The sequence below is a fragment of the Chelonia mydas genome, chromosome 8 (genome assembly GCF_015237465.2).
Source record: "Chelonia mydas isolate rCheMyd1 chromosome 8, rCheMyd1.pri.v2, whole genome shotgun sequence".
Lineage (NCBI taxonomy): Eukaryota > Metazoa > Chordata > Testudines > Cheloniidae > Chelonia > Chelonia mydas.
Window position 1 is genome coordinate 74617585 of NC_057854.1, and position 20236 is coordinate 74637820.

A 20236-nucleotide genomic window follows, 5' to 3' on the forward strand; every position below is an offset into this window, starting at 1 on the left:
ATGAAAATAAAAGTATTAACTGTTTGTTTGGTGACATGACTTTAAGCTCTAAATCCTGTGCCCGAGACAGAGAAGCGTATTGTTATTTAAAGGATTATGCCAGTGTAACATCTTATCTCGGATCAGACATTTCCCTGGAGATAATTAGGATATACTTTTTTTGTAAATTGCAAAGAAAGATAGCAGCCTTCGTTTATTCTCTAGGAAACCTTCAGTACTTCTGGGGAATTTTCCCTACGTCGGTCATTCTCTTTCAATTTTTCTCTTAACTTTTAAAATATATAAAAGATATCTGCTTTTAATTTTTAATAGTGCAAACCTTACATGATTTATTAGAAAAAAGAAGAAAGATTTCTCAGGACAACGAACATGTTAACTACATCAGCAAAGCAGCACTAAAAGTATTGTTCTCCCTGGACCAAGATTCTTTCTTAGACAATAGATGATCTGTTGGTAACCCCTATCGCCGCCCAGTGGACAAAGGAGCCATTGCATCTCTTCCAGATCAGGCTTTCTGTTTTCAGCAACTGGACACTTAAAGACACGTGTAAATTAAACATGAATGGGGATAGAACATCAAAATCAGAATCTACCGTAGAAGCAGATGGCTATCCTTCACAGTTCACTTCCGTTACAAAGCAGACTGAGACAACTTCTGCAAAAGCAAAACACCAAAGCTAAACACAGGAGATGTGAAAGACATATTTTGTTTCCAAAATCATTAGACACCTGAAACAAGAAAATGTGTTAGTGGCTTAAAAATTTAAAGCCGTCTTTACACTTTGTAGCTCTTCAGCAGAAAGCCAGATGAAGATGAATTTAGTAACTTGACAGACATATATATAAGTTGATGCTGATAGCTCGACAGCTGCCAGAGTCAAAGTTTTGGCTTTACTAGGAAAACTTCTTAAATACTTTAGTTAAACAATTCATTCTCTGAACTGCAACGAAAATGCCATAAATATGCTCCTTGTTTAAATGCGGAAATAAAGGCCCGAACAAATCTACAAGAAGCTAATACGCAAATAATTCCTTGAATTAGATTATTCTTCGACACGGAAAAGCAGTGTAAAGTTAAATAAAAGTTGAATACGTTTTAAACAATGTTTAATTTTAAATCCACTGGTCTTAGATTTTATTTTCAACCTTTGATCTGTAAAAGAATTAATTGATTACAAATATATCGTCATGTGTCCCGTCAACTTGTAAAAAAAACCATGTAAGCTTGCAAAAATGGGAATGGTTACTTTATTTCAAGCTTACCTGGGAGGGGTAAATGGTCATAAATTGTGTTTAGGTCTTGACTACAAGCCTTGTTTTAAAACCAAAGGCAGGAATCGCTACATAGCCAACTACTGCATTGCTTTTTCTTTAGATCTATACTTCACAGTGGATTCCGCTTTAAAAGGTCTCCTTAGCTGCCGTTTGAATCAAAGCCTCCCTTTCCACGAAAATGTAATTAATAAGTCTTAAGAGACTATATCCTGCATAGGTTGTTTGCAAGCGGGCAGATGTACATGTTGGCCCGGCTTGATTCCTTACCGGAATAAATGCTATCCCTTCTACATTTCCTCAGCCACTGGGTCAAATTCCTGATTTCTTTGCCCACGTAGTTAAATATTACGAGTCAATAACATTTCTAACCACACAACACAAGCTGTGCTATGGGCGGTTTTTTCACTCTTCAGTCATGTTAGGCGTATAAACCAAACCGAACCAATCTGAAATGAATTATTTATACAGGATTTGGAATAATTGATTTTTGTTGTGCTATCACTCAGTCTCCTATGTTATGTGTTTTCCCTGGCGGCACCAATCTTCCTCCAACTTTTAATGCGGATATTTCTTTAGGAAATGCGCCGCGGCGGAATGCTGATGGCTTCGATCCCTGCAAATAATGCCCCGAATCAATATTTTTTTAAAAGTATAAATTCGAGAAAGAACATGATCCAATGTCATCACTGCCACCCAGTGACATATTTTCGGCAGTTAATAGTAAATGCCAGGAGGAGAGGGCTGCTGGACAGATGTAACAATGAATGCTGCAGTTCTGCACGTAGGATTAATGATCTCGGTAGTTTTATGCAGGAATTTTCATGATTAAATAGAATATCATAAAAAATACCGACCTTTAAGGCTGCTTTATGCCTAACCCAGCAATCCATCAATAACTACGATGAATCTCAGCTTGACCTATGGCAGGAGATTGTTAAAGAGGGGCTTGCTATGATGGGGTAGCCAAAATAAGAGGAGGCTTTCAGCTAACAGTGAAGAGCCATCACAGCAAATCTTTTTCTGTACTAACAAAAAGAAAGCTCTCTACAGACACCTGTCCACAACGAAGATTATCTCAGACCTGGCTCAGGTACTTTATTTACCCATTTTCTTTCTTCTTTTTTTCCCTGTGGCGTTCCACTGAACTAGTGAACTGTCAGTTTTAGCTTTAATGCCTCTCATCTAGCACATTGTCTAACGCTATCAGCGAACATTACGCCTCTAAATATCGTACGTTAGTTAATCCTGTTTCACGTCCCCCTATTATTCTTCCTGTATCTATTTCCGTCGGCAAGGATGCAGCCCCCACATAAAAGCCTTCTGCCACCTCAGTGAATTCACCCATCCCTTGATTTCATATTGTCAGTTAGACTCATTTCAATGTATAAGTCTGGCAAAAAAAGATGATTTTTTTTTGGTCGGGAGGGAGAGAGAGTCATAGATAATTAAAATGCCTTGTTATAATATTTTTGAAATATATTTTCCTTTGCCTACTTTATTTTTTAATTAATGTAACTTAAGGAAAAAGCTCGGAGACTTTAATTGCCATTTGATGTGGTAAGAAATATATTCTTGCAGGCTGACATGGCAGTGATGCCAGCACGGTTTACCTTAGATTCATGGGGTCCTTAAAATGGTAATTCGAAGTAAAATGTAACTCAAAGAACTTTGAATCATTCATTAGCACCTTATAATTACTCTGCTAATTAGGTTGACACGGTACTTAATCAGGAGTAATACGACGTCTTGTCACTGGCAGTTCCCATTACTCTGACATTCAACAAGAGACAGGTTGGAGTCGTCCTAGAGAAATTAACACAAGTTGATGTCCTCCGAAGAACCAGTGGAATAATTTCCTGCAGTCCCAGGCGAATCGACAGTAACTATTCCCTCTCCAACTGAAACGCTAAAACAAGAGAAACCCGAGAGAGCCCAAAGGGGCTAACGAATTCAAGCAATACCCCCGGACTCGGGGAAGCCAGAACGGCTGCAACCGAGTCACTAAACTGGGAGGACATTTGTGCTTCTGTTCTATTAGTAAATCCGGATTAATTGGCATGCATGCTCTAACTGGAGACTGCTTTGGGTGCCGCACTGGCTTCTTCTATTTTCTTGACAGGCTTCGCGCTCCTTTTAATTTTTTCCCCTTTGGAGAGCAGAAGCCTTTTCGCTCAGCTCAGAACTGAACCCCCCCTGTTTCCTAGTCAATAAATGCAAAGCATTTCCCATCAACCTGGCGTGCGATGGAAACCTGAGCACCTGCTCTCACAGGCTAGCCAAGGGACTACAAAACACCAGGAGGCGAAGCCAGGAAATAAGTCTCTTGAAAGTTTTTGCCCATGTTCTCATGGGGTCCTTGTCATTTATTTTCCCATCTATGTCTGCTACCCTTTTTAGTTTCTATGGCAGGTGTGAGTTTCAAAAGAGTGGGTCGAACAGGCTGGGATAGCTACACTGGATTTCCATGCTGCCCTTTCCCCCCCATCATCACCTCCCCCCTCTGTTACTCGATCTCACCTCTTAAACTAATGGGCAAACCATCCCCCCCCCCTGCTTTCTCTTCCCACACGCTGCACTTTATTGCTATGTGTAATGGTGGTGGTGATCACCGCTACCGCGGCTGATGACTGAGGCGGCGGTGCGCTCTGGAACCAGAGTGGAGACCGACTGGAGAAGGAATCCTGGAGACCCTATAGCCGACCAGCCCCGGCTCGGAAATTGACAAGGGCCCCAGAGCCCACGCTCATTGGCTGCCGCTCCTCGGCGTCAGCCGGGGCCGCGCGGGCCGCCAATGGGGGCTTGTGCCGGCTGGCGGAAAAAACCCAGGGTTTATAATAAAGCGGAGGGGGGACGCGGCTGGCAATGGCCGTGACGTCACGGGAGGGAGTCGCTGGAGCCGAGAGGAGCCGGGCTGCACCGGGAAGAGCGCGGCAGTGGCCGGGGTCCGTCCCGCTTCGCGTCTCCTGCCGCCGCCGCCGCCGCCCCCCGGCGCCGCGCCTCAACTTCCCGAGAAAGTTCACTAACTCCGCGGCGGCCCCCGGCCCGGCCCCGGGCGCCCTGCCGCCTCCTGCGGCGGCTGCCGCCCGCTGCGATGCCACCTAGCCGGGCGACCCAGCCCGGGCTGGCCACGCTCCGGTAGCGCCCCGTGAGCAGCACGGCCAACCCCACGTGTGTGTGTGTGTCCGAGCGCACCACCTGAGCCTGCTGCCCGCGCCTTCTCCGTCCTCTCCCCGGTCACTTCCCCCCGCCCCCCCCGGCTGGGGTTTGTTTCTTTCCTAGTCCCGTGGCTGCCCTTCCACCAGCCCGTCTTGTCGCCATCCCAGCCCCCCCCCCCCCACTTTCTGTTTGTTTGAAAGACACTGACATTCTCGTTGCTGTTTTATGTATTGATCCGATTGTGGCGGTGACTCGAGCCTCCCGAGCCCCGGCTGGAGGACTGGGATGAAGGCGCCTCTCTGAGTGACCACAATGGAAGGATCTAGCGGGTCGAGCTTTGGAATAGACACGATTTTGTCTACGAACGGCTCAGGCAGCCCCGGCATGATGAACGGAGACTTTCGCCAGCTCAACAGCGATGCCAGGACTGCGGATTTTAGAAACCAGGCCACCCCGTCCCCTTGTTCGGAGATAGACACAGTAGGGACGGCTCCTTCGTCCCCCATCTCCGTCACCATGGAGCACCCCGAGCAGCATCTGGTGCAAGAGCATCACCATCTCCATCACGGCCAGCAGCAGCAGCAGCAGCAGCAAAGTTTGCAGCAATCACCCCAACAGCAACAACAGTTGGGCTCGGGCAACTCTGCCCCCAGGACTTCCACCTCTTCTTTTTTAATTAAAGACATTTTGGGCGACAGCAAACCGCTGGCGGCTTGTGCACCTTACAGCACCAGTGTCTCCTCTCCCCATCACACCCCAAAACAAGAGGGCAACGCAGCCAACGAGAGCTTCAGGCCAAAACTAGAGCAGGAGGACAGCAAAACCAAACTAGACAAACGCGACGATACGCAGAATGATCTCAAATGCCACGGTGAGTATATTACCCCAGCCGCCTCTACCGCTTCCGCCATGGCTTGTGAGCAGCCTCTGTCGTGACAGGGTTTCACTCTGATTCCTAATAACACTAATGCTATTGATTAATAATAACCTTATGGTATGACTCTCCGGTGGCCAGTATTGTACACAATTTGATATGGGAAGCGATTCAATTCCCTGGTCACATTTCTGATATTTTAGGAGCTGTAACAAAAAACAAAAACAAAAACCCCAAACAAACAAACAAACAAAAAAACCAAAACCAAAAAAATCCCACCAAAAATAGTAAAATCCAATCCTCTTTAAATTATTGTCTCTGATTTTTTTTTGTTTAAATATCAGATCCCTGGAGAAATAAATCTTTTTTTCTCTTGCTGGGGAGCCCCTCTTTTTTTAGTTTAGTTGTTTGGCAAAAAAAAAAAAAAAAAAAAAAAGTCTGACCGTTTGTTTCTTTTTAAACTTGGATGCATTTCTTCTTTTTTAAACGCTAATCCGTTTAAATGACACCAAGCACAGAGGTTTAGCAGCACTTAATTTAATAGGACAAATTTCCAAGCAGATCTAAAAGTAGGTAAGAACTTTTCACTAGATCACGGTAGAAGGCTTTTTACATTTTATGAGCTCCCAGTGTTTTCCTATGCTGGGATGGGATGTTTCTCTTTTTCGAATTGTGTACACCTGCGGAGTCTGCAATAGTGGGGTATTTCCTGTTTTAAATATACATATATATGCGTGTGTATGGGCGTGGGGGTTATATTTAAGAAGATAGCTGCCCTTTGAAAAGCCTTTTCCTTAATTTATGCCGAAGAAGGATTCTCTGCTTTCTGCAAAATGGCTTTGCACGAGGCACACTTTAAACTATGCGGTGAGAGGACACATTTTCCTAATTTTACGCCATTCACCTATTTTGCCATGTTGTGCGATGAATAATAGAAAGACGCTCATGTGTGCCATTCATTTTGCTATTTTAACATTAGCATAAGAGTGCCCAAAACAGATGAACAGTCTGGTCTGGCGATTTTTTGTGCACCAACCTCCCCAGTGGGTCAATTAGAGAGATTATTGTTCTTCCTGCAGGGAAGATCAAGGAGCGCTGCAAAAACTGGTACAAACAGAGATGGATTGACATATCGATTTCCCAGCATTTCAGCAAAAAAACCAAAGTTGACAAATAGAATCCGGAAATCTTAGCGCTGTCACCAGGACGTGCTCAGCAATTTGAGCTCAACTTGGTGCTTGGGTGACATATCCTGTCGGAGGCATTAGCACATCTGATGCGCTCGCTGTTCTGCACTTTATTTTAACCTCCCCCAAGTGCACCTGAAAGGGGAAAACCTTACCCCAGAAAGGGGGACTGTTTGTCGGCTGCATAGAGAGAAATCGCCAGACCCTCCTGTCAAACCCACTTAGACACGTAGGTACGAAAAGGCATCAGCTAAATTAAGGGATGTCCTTGGAGTCCTGAATGCAGCAGTCAGATGATAATCAACTCTAGAAAGAAATCGACTTTGCCCCGAGTCCCAGACCCCGAGCAGCCTTGCCTTGGGTTGCTGCTTTAGACCCTGTTTCTAGTGTTGTGCTTGTGAATTGTTCCTAGGGACAAAAGAAGAGGGCGACCGGGAGATTACAAGTAGCCGGGATAGCCCCCCAGTCCGAGCGAAGAAACCTCGGAAGGCGAGGACGGCCTTTTCGGACCATCAGCTCAATCAGCTGGAGAGGAGCTTCGAGCGGCAGAAGTATTTGAGCGTGCAAGACCGCATGGACCTGGCTGCGGCTCTCAACCTGACCGACACGCAGGTCAAAACCTGGTACCAGAACCGGAGGTAAGGGAGGCGGGCAGACTCAAGGAGCTCCGCCTTCCCCCCCCCCCAAAAAAAACCCAATTTCCCCAAAGCCCCTAAAAACAGAGTTGCCGCTCAGACAGTCTGAGCTAAACGGTCTGAAGGCCGGGGGAAGAAATACACCCCACCTCTCCAGGCAATCCCAGTGAGATCTGGGCAGGGAGCGCAAACATCTGTGACTGTTGGTAGATGGCAGAAAGGAACAACCCCCCCATCCCCCAATACACACACACACTCTCTCCTTGCCCATGCTAGAATAAAGGGAGTAGCAACGTGCCTAAAATGAAATTAAATGGACAGGTAAAAGGAAGGATAATAAAGTCAAGAAGTAAACGCCTGGTGTTAGCGGCTGCAGTCGCTCTCGAGGAAAGGCCAAGAAAAGCCAGGGAGGCGCCCGTGCAAGTTGCCTGCGCTTGACAGTCTAGTCAGTCAACAAAGTGGCTAATTAATAAAGCAGCGCGTATAAATGTGAACGAATACACACATGAATAAGTAACGGCTAAATCTTGATTGCAAAACTGGGGCCACGTCCTTCTTCCTGTGTCCCAGGCACCTACCTACCGGGAGAGAAATCCCGCTGAAACAGTGTTGCTCTGGGCATGCCTCTGTGGCCCGTTTGGCCGTCGCGGGGTTGGCGAGGATTTCCCCGTGTGTGCTCTTAGGACAGGGACTAGTGAATCGCGGGTTAAAAAAACAAGACAAAAGTGCTTGGTTTCCATTTGTCCGCGCTGTGAAGCCGAAGAGGCAAGTAAGCGTATGTGTTTTCTGATCGCGGCGGACTCGGTTGGGAAACCGACGTCCAGTTGTCATCTTTGCCGTAATTTTCTGTCTCATTACATACGGTTTCAGCCACCCTAATTCTGTCGGAAAACATTAGTGTCATTTGTATCCAATCTAAACAGGGCGCCATGTTTATTAATTGTGCTGGGATTGCAGTGTGTGTGTGTATCCACCAGCTCACATCTCGCAAGGCATCTCACTGGGCTTCGGCACAGGAAGGGCTTCGGCAAGGGGGAAAGGCCGGGACACAAAATTGTTGAAATATTGTGTCAGGAGAGCGAAAATACCGTGTGTGCCGCTATAAACATGCTGCCAAACTAAGAGTCAATATTTTTTTATAGCGGGATCCCTGCTGTCTAGAAATGAAAGCATTTCGCCCTTCTTTGTTAGATATTTTCCTGCGTCTTTATATTGCAGGAACGGTTTGATTATTATTATTATTTATTTTTTAGTTCGGTTTTTAGGATGCAGGACCAATCAGTCCCTCAGGTTTCGTGACACTGCAAAGTTTGAAGGCACAGACACCTGCGATTCTAGAACGTCGCACTCCGGAAAGCCTGCAAACGGAAGGGGAAACTGTCCCCTGGATTTCATTTCATTTCATTGTGCGTGTGGCTAAACCCCAAGGACCTGAGGTCGATTTCCCCGCTGATTTGTTTGCCAGGGCAGGATGGCGGAGCAGACATTCGGGTTGCAAAGGAGAGAGAGAGAGTGTGCGTGTGTGTGTGAAAGAGAATTTTCAAGGACAGGTAGGGTTTGGGGTTCACGTCCCTGGGGAACTCTTTCGGCCCTTGGAAACGGAGCAGCCATGGCCGGGGTCTGGTCCCGGGCTAGCTCTAGACCTGTGTGCTCCTTCTCTTCCAGGACGAAGTGGAAGCGGCAGACGGCGGTGGGACTGGAGCTGCTGGCCGAAGCCGGGAATTATTCCGCTCTCCAGAGGATGTTCCCTTCTCCCTATTTCTACCACCCGAGCTTGCTGGGCAGCATGGACAGCACGACAGCGGCTGCAGCGGCCGCGGCCATGTACAGCAGCATGTACCGGACTCCCCCAGCTCCGCACCCTCAGCTCCAGCGGCCCCTCGTGCCCCGCGTGCTCATCCACGGCCTGGGGCCCGGGGGTCAGCCCGCTCTCAACCCCTTGGCCAGCCCTATCCCGGGTACCCCGCACCCCCGGTGAGAGCTCGCCGCTGTCCCAGCCGCTAGCCCCCCTCCTGCCCCCATAAAAACCGACCACCAAAAGCAGGAGCTAAGCGACTGCGGGGGAGATAAAAGGGGGCCAGGAGCTTCTGAAGGCAGCCAAGAGCCAGCCCCGGAGACGATTCAATCAGAGCAGGGACTTTTGAACCATGAACCCAGAGCCGATCCAGTAAGTGAAACAAACCAACCCATCGAACACACCTCCAGGGCTTGCGAGACGGAGCAATGATTTAGGCAAGCTCGGAACGGGAGACAGCGGGAGGGAGGGAGCCAGACCCGAGCCCGCAGAGACTCTGGAGGACCGAGGGATACAAAGAACAAACCCAACCTCCCGTCCCTCAGCGCGGAAGACCAGGGGTAACGGAGAACTTTGCACTGATTTCTCATGACCTTTTTTCTAATTGAAAAGCGGCATGCTCCGTAATCTGAAAGGAAATGTACATTTGAACAGACTGAGTGCGAAGTGATATATCATATTTATTATATGTTGTCAAAAATTCACTTATATACCTTACTAAAAAAATACATGATTTCTCCCCCCTCTCCCTTTTCATGTCTTTTTGAACTCAGTAAAATAAATGCTTAGGTGACAAAATATAGATTTTTTTTTTTGTGACTGAAAATTACCAAAAAAAAAAAAAAAAAAAAAAAAAAAAAAAGAGAGAGAGAGAAAGAAACCAGAAATAAACTATCTTTTTGTAACAAAAAAATGGAAATCTAAGTAAGCTAATTTTACTGAAGTTAACTGATGCAAGAAATTCGGGTGCCCAGACCAGAGCCCGTCGTTTTAGGGCCACTGTTCAATGATCTGTAAGATTTGTATGTTTGGTTTCTATATTTTTAAAGTCCTACCTACCCGAGCCCTTAGTTTAAATATCGTCAGGTGTGTTTTTTTTTTTTTTAAAGCTGATGGTTAAGATAATAGTGTGGTGATTTCTTTTGTTTGCGGGATTCAGTCTTTCCGGAGCTGCATGAGGGACAGACAGACAGATGCTTTTGAAATGATCATTTTGCTGCTCTAGCTGTGGTCTGTTCTCTCTCTCTCTCTCTCTCTCTCTCTCTGTGTATTTCTCCCTTTCTCCCCTTCCTGAATATTTAAGAAGCTGACGAGGAAACTGAATGGTTTGCAAGGTTGGGCGGCCTGCTGCCTGGGAAAGGGGACTGTGGTCCCTAGCCTAGCAGCTGTTCCAGAGCAGCAGCATGCTTGGGGGAAGCGAGCAGGACAGCCAGCAAGCGCGAGGCGGCTGACTGTGAGCAATTAGGAGCCAGCGAGCGAGCGAGAGAATCAAGCCAGATCTAGCCCATAAAACCTTGCAGATCTTTGATCTTCTCTCTCGTCGCCGGTTTCACTCTTCAGCCAGAGCCGCGCCGGCTGAGCCCACTGAAATCTCGTCCTGCCTTTTGTTTTAGCGCTCTTAAATCCAGCCCTGCGTTCGGGGGTGAACCCGCCTCATGGCTCCTTTCCGCTGTGGGGAGAGGGGGGTGCCAGCGCTGGACCTGACCAAACCCAAGCGCCAATAGAGGCTCTGCCGTGGGGGGAGGAGTAGAAAGGGGGGGACGGACGGACGCGCAGAGAGCTGCTGACCTTGCGAGCGGGTCTGGGGTGGTGACCTAGGAAAACTGAAAGGAGGTAAAGGTAAACATCCCAGATGCTCGCCTTTCTTCCAGGCCCTGCGAGAGGCAGGGAGCTGCAGCCAGTCACAGGTTGTAATTTGCAGCCTGGCTGCCGCTGCCCGCCTGCCACTCTTTATCCGCCTTCCGAGCCAGCCAGCCCCGGCCTTCGGAGGTGAACACAACGCTGGCCCCCCGGCGCCCCGCAATCGGAAAGATATACAGCAATTACCTATCAAACATTCATAACGCCCAGGGTGCTGGCCTCCTCCCAGGGCTGCGCTGGGCTGGCTCGGTGCTGTGCGTTTCCTCTCCAAAGAAAGAGCCTGCGGGCACATTTATTTGGGCTTTGCTAATTAGCGAATGGTTTGCTGATTTCTCTGCTAATAAATTTGCGTTAAAACCATATTGACCTCTGCCTTGATCTAACAAAAGGGGAGAGAGGGCTCGGAAACGCCTACCTCATTTTCTGCCCTTGTCACAGCGGACTCTGACAATTACCCAGCGTCTGTGCAGGGGCCAGCGATATTATACAGAGCAGCAGCCCTGCTTAGGCCACAGACTCAGTCGAGTCCTTTCTTACTAGGTCTTAGAAATTAATAAGAGTCACCCCCCATAATTTAGATTTAGGACGAGGAACAGGCTCCCGGTAATGTGGGACTCGGGCCATTCTATTTACCCTTTATCTGAGCACACGTTAGAATGAACTCGTGTCCTAGGAAGTGTGCAAAGCCTAGAATAATGCAAAATCAGTCCATGTTTAAAATAGTGCTAATTTAAAGCTGAGCCAAACCAATTCGAGATGATTCCATTGGCTTCATTAATATTACTACCCCCCCCCAAACCATTCGTTTTGTTCATGTTTGTCCACGTCAATTCTGAAAGTAACAAAGGGGGGAAAAAAAACAACTTTAGCCAGAATAGCTTGTGTTGCCCGAGTTGTCCTTTCAGTGCTGCAGAAACGAGTCAGCTGTGCTTTCAAAATGACATGTTCGATCAGGAAAGTTATGGCAGAATTCAAATACCAGTTTGCATCGCATTTTAATCTATTTAAACTTTTTTTTTTGTATTTCTCTCACCTCAGGATTTCACTAGTACAAAGTTTAAAAACATTTTGTTAGAAAGAAAGGAAACATTTTTAAAAGAAAGATTATTTTGCTGCTGGATTTTAGGAAATGTGTTTGAATGTATATTTCATTTTTTATTTTTGGAATGTTAGACAACTTGTGAAATGTACTTTTAAGGGAAACCCTGCTCGCCTTCCTCTCTCCGTGTGTGTAAAGGGAGCAGGATTTGAGTAGGAATAGCTACGGTTTAAGATACGCATTTCTTTCGCTTTTCCAAATGTTACAAAAGCATGCCTGAAGTTAAATTTAAATGCGCACTTGCTGATAATTTTGATTGCTCCTTGTTTAAATTATAAAAAAATATCACTTAATTAGAAGCATTTGCTTGCTTCTGAAGCTAATTAAAATAGGCTTTCTTTAGAAGAAAGGACTCAGTTACATGTTTTAAAAGCTACAGATGCACACTCATTTAAATTCAATCAACCAGTACAAAAAGCCCTGGCGCAATGTCGTGAATGTGCAAAGTTGGTCTTTCTTTTTGACTAACAATCGCCTGCGTAAAATTTCCAAGGAACAGGCAAAGGAAAGATTGTTACTTTGATTTCATTGCCTCCAGCAAATACACCCAATAGCTATGTAAATATTTTTGTTTTTTTGCTCCACCTCCGAAAATAGAGAGGACACGACGGAAAATTAGTTTCCTTTATTTTTTTTTGTTGACATTTATTTGTACATTTCTAGTGGAATATTTTCCAGTCAACTACTAACTTATTTTGCTCCAGTAGAACCTGCTTCTTTACCTCACTGAAGAGTTTTCTGAAGTCCCCCAGTTAAATAAATACTTTACAATTTCAAATGTGTCCCTCGCATTCAGACAAAGTTTGTTCTCGCACAGCCATTTGATTAAAAACAATCTTTTGAAAGCAGAACGTCACCCCTTATGTTAACCATTTGCAATTCAAAGTGCTTTAGCGTTTACCCATTAGGTATATAAACAGAAAGTGGACTCAGAGAATCTCTGTACACTTGCATGATATCTAGCTGTCTATTGCCATTCACCGTTGTTTTGAATCTGTCCCAGGAACAAGCAGGCCTCTCCCCCCGAGTGAGTGCGGGCGAAAACACACACGGGCGTGACCGGGCTGTGCTCTGCGTTTGCTTTGCTGTGGAGTCCTAGCTCCAAGAGGTTCGGGGCTGCCCGGGGACCTCCTTCCCCGACCAGCTATTTTTACCCTTGGAGACACTGGGTCAGTCACTAGACCCTGGCGCCCTGCAGAAGGGCCTTTCTCAGCTGCTGCACGGGCACCTGGAAAAGCTCAACGCGTTCCCTTCCCACGCCTCAAACAGGCGTGTTATGTGCGCGCCCTCCTTTGGCACCCGCACCCCAGCTGAGGCAGAGAGCAGAGCTGTGTTTCCCCCTTCTCCTATCCCGCCGGCCAACATCGCAAAGCTCTGATAATAGCAGAGCCCCTTATTTCCTAGGACTCGTGCAAAGTAACCGGGGAGACATTTTAATTTGCTGCACGCGGCGGAGCGGCTCTTGTGTTTCCCTAGCCTGAGATGGCACATCTGTGTTTGCATTCCCCCCCCCCCCCCCCCCCCCCCCCAGGGATCTCTGTCCCTCTGCGGAGCGCGGGGGAGAAGCCGCTTGCAGCACCAGAGACAGCTCCGAGGGCCGGCGCAGTCACTGCAACTGCGCGCTTGGGCCCGAAGGCGCTGAAGTTACAGGACCCCGTTATTATTCGCGCGCGTGTGTGTGTGTGTGTGATTGACTTACAAAGTGCTCTCTTGCAGCATTTCCTGATTAGCTGTTAAGTCCGAACAGGGTCACATTCCAAAGAACAAAATCTTCAGATCAATGCAAGTAATTTGAAAGATCTCTGGGTAAGTAGTTCTCAGTCATAAATCAAGTTAAACCATCACTGTTTAATAAGTTCTTAGACAAAGACGGTTTCATACAAGTTGGTGGCAAACGATTATGAAGAGCTGAAATAAAGCGGCAGCTCAGGCTGAAACAGACTCAATTTGCTAAACAATCAGTGTTTTCACTTCTAGGATCAAAACCGTCTGATTCACGATCAAAACATAAACGAAGCAACACTCATGCATGCGTTCAGCCAAACCTCTGCTATCCGGATATGCAACACAGGGACCGCTGCAGCTCAAAATAATTTAAAAAAACTTCGTCTCATGTATCGTTATGAGAAAGAATTAGAGTAAAAAGAAGGCACAAAAAAGAGGTCCAGTGATCCTAAAAATCCCTTCGCTTTGTTTGTGTTTGATTTCTTCTTTAAACTCCTAATCTGTTTGTTTGTTTCACTTTGTTATGGGATGAAATCATGGATATTAGAGACAGAAAAATCTTAGCGTTTTCGGCTGTTACTCTTCACTTTATTTTCCCCTTACACTTTATAGGAAAGGAAAATGGAACAGATTTTGATCTCAGTTTCATCGCTCTAAAGCAGGGATTTAACTCTACTGACGCCAATGGAGTCACTTCGGATTAACACCAGTGTGTCTGAGATCAGAATCTGGTCCAATATTTCTTTGGAGATGTCGTTTTCTACCCTCATTAAAGGTATCAATCAGTTTCTCTCAATGTGCATGTGGGGTTGGGATTTTCATGGTTTGTTTTGAAGAAATATAAATACCAAGAAATGCCTGTAGAGTTCTTTCATCCTGCCCCGCTGGCCCAAACTCGCCAGTTGATTTATGTCTGAGTTTTCCTGCAATCAGGTCCTTTTGTGTAGGATTCCTTTCTTTTCTGGCATTAACTATCTCTGCTAGTTCTCGGGGTAGGCAGTACAGCAGCAGAATCCTACACAACAGTTAATTATGACCTATATTGATTATCAGATTATCCATCTCTGTAGGGAAACTAAAGAAAACAATATGGTGACAGATTTCTTCCGGAGAAGAATCTGCAGGTGAATGGATTGGATGGTTTCATTGGATTGGACTGGGGGAGGTTCCCCAACGAATAGTTAATTCAATGCTTCTGGTACTGAGTCCTTGATCTTATGTTTGGGGGTTACTGAAGAATTCTCTGGGTTGGCCAATAAAGCCTATTGCAGCTCTTTCAACACCCGTAGTTGAAGAGGTTGTGTGCTTTGGGGCACTCAGGAATATACTAGCGGTCATGATCAAGAGATGTTTGCTGGCATTTTGGCTTACACAGCACGTGTTAATACACTATGGTAAATAGAGCCTACCTGTAGATTATGAATCAGAGCGTCACACTGAAAAACCTAACTCTTGTTTTTAATCTTTGGGATTTTCTCCCCTTTCCAGTGCTTCCCTTTGCAAACATTCACATGACACCGCTATAGCAATGTACCTTGTAAATCACCTTTTGAGCTAAGCCTTATTGTGTTAGAGATTTAATACAATGATTTGTTATTAAAAAAATTCCGAGGTAGCTGACGTTGGGTGGATCTTGAACTATTTTAGGTGGTTTGTAGAAAGGATGACAATGTTAAGAACGCCGCTCATACCCTAGTGTAATCGTGCATCGCCTTGTGGCGATGAAGCATGGATTGTGTAGAATCTCTTAGGTGTAGGATTTCATACGTTTTATTTTCATTGTATTATGCCATAAAACCAGGGTCTCTATGTGATCTGTGAGAGTTGCCAAACCATTTTCCCCGTCACAAGTTGGTGGAAAAGGGCAAATTTAAATTAATGGCTTAGATGCTGCCCCCTGGGGCACCTGGACAACTTCCATGAAGAAATAAGGGGCCAAATCCTTTCCCCTATACTCAGATAATCCCACAGAAATGGTATAAAACCAGCAAGCTTTGTCCCATACTTTTGATAAGGTTTTATATTGTGGACTCAAAATATAACTTAATCCCATAGCATCTTCACGTGAAACTGCCTGGTAAGTAAACAATGATCCTAATGTGTTAACGATTTGTTAAGGAATTGGCAGGCAGAAGACAAACCTTCTGATTATAATTTTACTTGTTTTCAGAAATGTGCCTACATATGACCTCTGAACTTTGATCTGACCTGCTGTCTGCTGTTATTGACTAAAGAATCAGAATTTTTTCTTTGGCTGGAAAATTCTCAACTGGAGCAAAATTACCACTTGGAAATATATTCTAACAGAGACCTCATCACATTAAAATATCACTTTCATATTCATATGGCCTATTTTTCACAAGCCGTTCTATTAATGGAAACTTACAATCGCATATCCCCAAAATTAACAGAGATTTCAAAGGGACAAAAATAACTTGCTTTGCATTGACATCTGTTAATTACAGGAGTCACTTACTTCTAGTTTCCATTCAAAATCATTACAGTTCTAATTGATGATGAGTATGATCATGATTCTTGATGGACTGATCTGCAACAGAGCTTACTCTCCAAAAGTAAAACAAAATCTATATTCAGAAATGTGCTTTGGTCAGTGAAAACCCTGCTCTTCCACTGAGTAACCATGAGTCCAGGTTGCATTCAGTCAAGGTGTACTACAGAATAATGCAAACTATTTCAGGCTCTGTTTCTGGCCCATGTTGCTATTATACATGCACTTGTTCCTAACGTTCATTCCTTCTGTTCTTTTCAATTGTCAGGAATCCTGAATTTACAGAAATATTTTTTGTTTTGAAGAACAGATTGAATGAAATGACAGCCAGGCCAGGTTCCTACTGGTAAAGGCCTCAGCTTATTGCCACCCCAGAACTCTACCTTTACTGGGTAGCAGACACTGTTTCTCAGGACTCATTTCCTTCTGCTGCACAATACCTGCCCTGGCTACTATGGAGTAATTGTACTGGTAGAAGGCGCAGGAATTGTCACCTTCCTAGGGCAGTTGTTCACCAAAAGATATTTATCAGGATAAACGTCAATGAGAATGGTCCACCCCTCCTCATTATATGAGGCATAAGGAGTACTCTAGTTTTGGTAAATGCAGTTTAGACAATTAGAGATCCCATGGGGAGGGACGGACTCTGTCATTCATTCAAGTGGATTCAAAAGATGACATCCAAAGTGGAAAGAATGGAAAGTTCTGTAATATACAAAAAGACATTTTCAGCATATGGACTTACATGGCCATAATTTACATAGATGGCTTCTTTGGATGGGTCAAGTGACCCATCTCGTCAAACCTAACGATTCTAAGAAGCAAACCTTAAGGTGACATATAAAAATTGCAAAAAAACCAGGAGTACTTGTGGCACCTTAGAGACTAATCAATTTATTACAGCTGCTATCCTGAAACCTGTCCTTATCTAAAAATTGGTGATTTACTTGTCTGCTGCCATTAGCTAGGAGTGTAGGGTTAAAAACAAGAGAGTTCTTTGTATTTAAATATGGCTTTCGTTGGAACTGTAAAGCCTGTGAAACGAAGGCCATCTTTGTCCTTGCCACAGTTCTTCAGTCTCTTTCACGCAAAGGATACTTAGGGAAAATCCTGGCCTCGTTGAGGTCAATGGGAGTTTTGCCACCGACTTCAGGGTTTCATCCGGAGGTATTTATAACAGGAAAGAACGTTGCCGGTACTTTGAATGCGATGCGAAGTGAGCAATATCCAAAGAAAAGCGTTTGCAAGGGATTCTTGACTTAAAGAGTTGCAAGCACACGCGAGCACACGGATTTTAGAAGCTGTTTTATATTGCATGTGTCTCAACAGGAATTGCACAAGAAAACGTGGCTTATGTGAATTTTGGTTTTATAGACGTGTTGGTGTCATTTTATGGACGCTTCCTTTAGACCGAGGCAAGAGCCAAGGCTAGGGCACAGCGGTGAAAGGCTACAGGAGGACTCAGCAGCCTGGTAATGGGCTAGCTGACCCTTTCATCGCTAGGTCTTTGGTTTGCATTCAGCACTGCCCAAAAGTCATCAGCGTCCTCTGAAAGCTGTTAGCAGATGTGAAATGAGTTAGTGGGCTCCATTTCCTAGTGGAGCGCACAACCTCCAACGCGTGAGATCAAGGCTAAATGGGCACGGAGGCTGATCCGCCCTACTGAAGGTATGGTAAGCAGAGGGTTGAAACACCTGACGGGGCTTGCCTAGCCGCTTTCTGTGCTGTGACTGAAGGGAGGGCTTCATCTGCCCGGGCTGTCTGCCCAGCACTAAATTCAGGTAAAGAGAGAGGCGTGCTACAGCAATCGCCTACCCTTTCACTGACATGACACACATTAACCGTAACACAGAAGTTCCAAGAGAATTGTCTTGTTCCCTTGTCTCCAGGAGCCCATGTAGGGCGCTTTAATTGCCACATTTTCAAACCGATGTAATGGTGGGGATGTCTTCGTAATTACCTTAATGAGATAACACCTTTCCTTCCTTCAACCTACTCATTATCGCGCTTCTTGTTCAAATTCCAGCTACAAAGAGCTATACTTGTTTAAAAAAAAATCTGAAATTTGTTTTAGGTCTCATCCCCTTCAAATAATCACATTACATGGATCTTTACCATATAAAGCAAGACTACACATCCGATTCTAAGAAAGGATGGATAGAAGTAAACTAAACATCTGGGTGCCCCTTAATTATTCTTGGCTGGCTTCTTTAGCTTGACCTGTGGTGATGCTAGGGTGTCAAAGTGATGAATTTTAAGATGTTGGGCTGTGAAGACGTGCAGCTGCAACACTGATGGATTTAGCAAGGGATGGTAACAAGGTTAGCTGCATGTGAAGTGTGAATTGAGATTTTTGCAAAGAGACTGTGATTGCAGATGGGCATAATGTTGTACCCTTGCATGAAATCTTGCTATTATTGTATAATGGTCAGACAGAGTGTGAAATGACTTATTACTTTACTTTTGTTCTTTAATGAAGTTGGTTAGGGTATGAGAGCTACTGGTAAATCAAAAGTGATCGTGCACAGAAAGTATATGACAGGTGCTGATAGCTTAAATACTTAGTTTTTACTTTCCCTCCTAATTTTCTATTAAATGCAAGCAGAAAATACACACCATTTCTATCTATAGTGACAAGTATATGTACATCTATCTATGATACATAGCGCGTGTGTGTATATATACAATGATTTACATGGAATATATATATCTGTATCTAGGTCTAGGTTAGATATATCATAGCTATGATATATCTCTCATATATAAAATATAGCTTTAGACATAGATATACTTGCATATGATTTGATAATGACTGCATATACTTATGTGAATTTTAGAGCTCTTTTTGAACCCGTGTAGTTATGTGAAACATCCTCGATTTGCCCTCATATTTACCATACAGCTCAAAGTATCCTGCCTAGTATCCTGCGTGGCCATGTGTGGTTACATACAGGCAGCTGGAGTGGGTGGGCTGCTTAGCATACATTTTATCACGTTTCACACATGGCCATATTGAAACACCTACTTATCACCATTAACAATTCAGTTGTATTACCTACATTGGTCTTTATGAATATGCACAGTGAGGTACAAAGAAATGGAACTACTCCCTCAGGATGCTGTATTGAAAAAGAAGATTCCCCAGTCAACCAAACTCAGGATGCTGTTGCTGAGAATAGCTTGACAAATCCTTTTCCTGCATCCTGAGTTTCTGAATTGTGTCTCTCATGGAATGTCCTTTATTTACATATTTTAGCACACTTAGTAAATTACAGATTTTGTTATGCCTAAATGATGCAAATTATGTATTTTATTATTTAAATTCTTTTTGAAATTGCCTGTTATCTAGACTTCCTATTCCAGATCCTTTTATGGAACCAGGTTAACCTTTTTGTTGAAACAATGTTTGTGAGATTTCATCATATATTTTGTAAAGATTGTCATTGTTATAGCTTAATCTGGAGTTATTAAAACACTATTGATTTAAATATGATATAGAATGATCATACACCAATTCTCTGAATTAGTAATGGTGGTAAAAACTCATGAAACAGAGGACACACATGAGGCCTAGCCTTTGCTCGCACATTAAAGTCTCTCAGGTTTTTCTTTAACCATTTCACCTCACTTTTTGAATATGGTCAACATTTTAGAACTGAGCAATGTAATTTGTTTGTTTCAGTCTATTACTAACCTTTTGCACTGTACTTTCTCCCCTTTCCTCTGGAAGAGATAAAAGTATTCTAGAGGTGTACAAATTTGGTTAAAGCAGATTATTAGTTTAATACAATGTAACTGACAATACAGAATAGCACAATTCACCTGCACTGTATGAAAATCTGTGGTGAGACCTAAATGATCACAAAAAGTGGTCATATATTATGTGTATAGTCTAATGGATTAAAAGACTTGAAAGACTCTTTCACTGCATGGAGATGAAACCAGAAAAAACACTGCCCTTTAAAGGCGGTGTTTTCTATGTGTCCGTATATATTTAGCTAGGATAATCTGATCCCATTGCATTTGTTTTGCTAGTAGAGCATTGCAAATTAATGGTACCTGTGCATGGACGTCAGTTATTTCTTGTGCTGCAAAGGATGACACAGTTTGACCAATTAATG

The 20236-nt window shown here is 44.4% G+C and overlaps 1 protein-coding gene across 1 annotated transcript; it reads left to right on the forward strand.

Annotated features, from left to right (window-relative positions):
- The first annotated feature begins 4136 nt into the window (after positions 1–4136).
- BARHL2 (BarH like homeobox 2) lies at positions 4137–9798 on the forward strand. The gene is made up of 3 exons (XM_007068760.3): positions 4137–5302; positions 6905–7130; positions 8793–9798. Exons 1-3 carry the CDS (start codon positions 4744–4746, stop codon positions 9103–9105), a joined length of 1098 nt encoding a protein of 365 aa, XP_007068822.2. The 5' UTR covers positions 4137–4743; the 3' UTR covers positions 9106–9798.
- The last annotated feature ends 10438 nt before the right edge of the window (positions 9799–20236 follow it).

What these genes read in the sequence shown, in the direction of transcription:
- BARHL2 (XM_007068760.3), top strand. Translation starts at nt 4,744, where the DNA reads ATGGAAGGATCTAGCGGGTCGAGCTTTGGAATAGACACGATTTTGTCT. An exon ending in GAATGATCTCAAATGCCACG is followed by an intron (nt 5,303 to 6,904) that starts GTGAGTATATTA and finishes AATTGTTCCTAG; the next exon opens with GGACAAAAGAAGAGGGCGAC. An exon ending in ACCTGGTACCAGAACCGGAG is followed by an intron (nt 7,131 to 8,792) that starts GTAAGGGAGGCG and finishes CTTCTCTTCCAG; the next exon opens with GACGAAGTGGAAGCGGCAGA.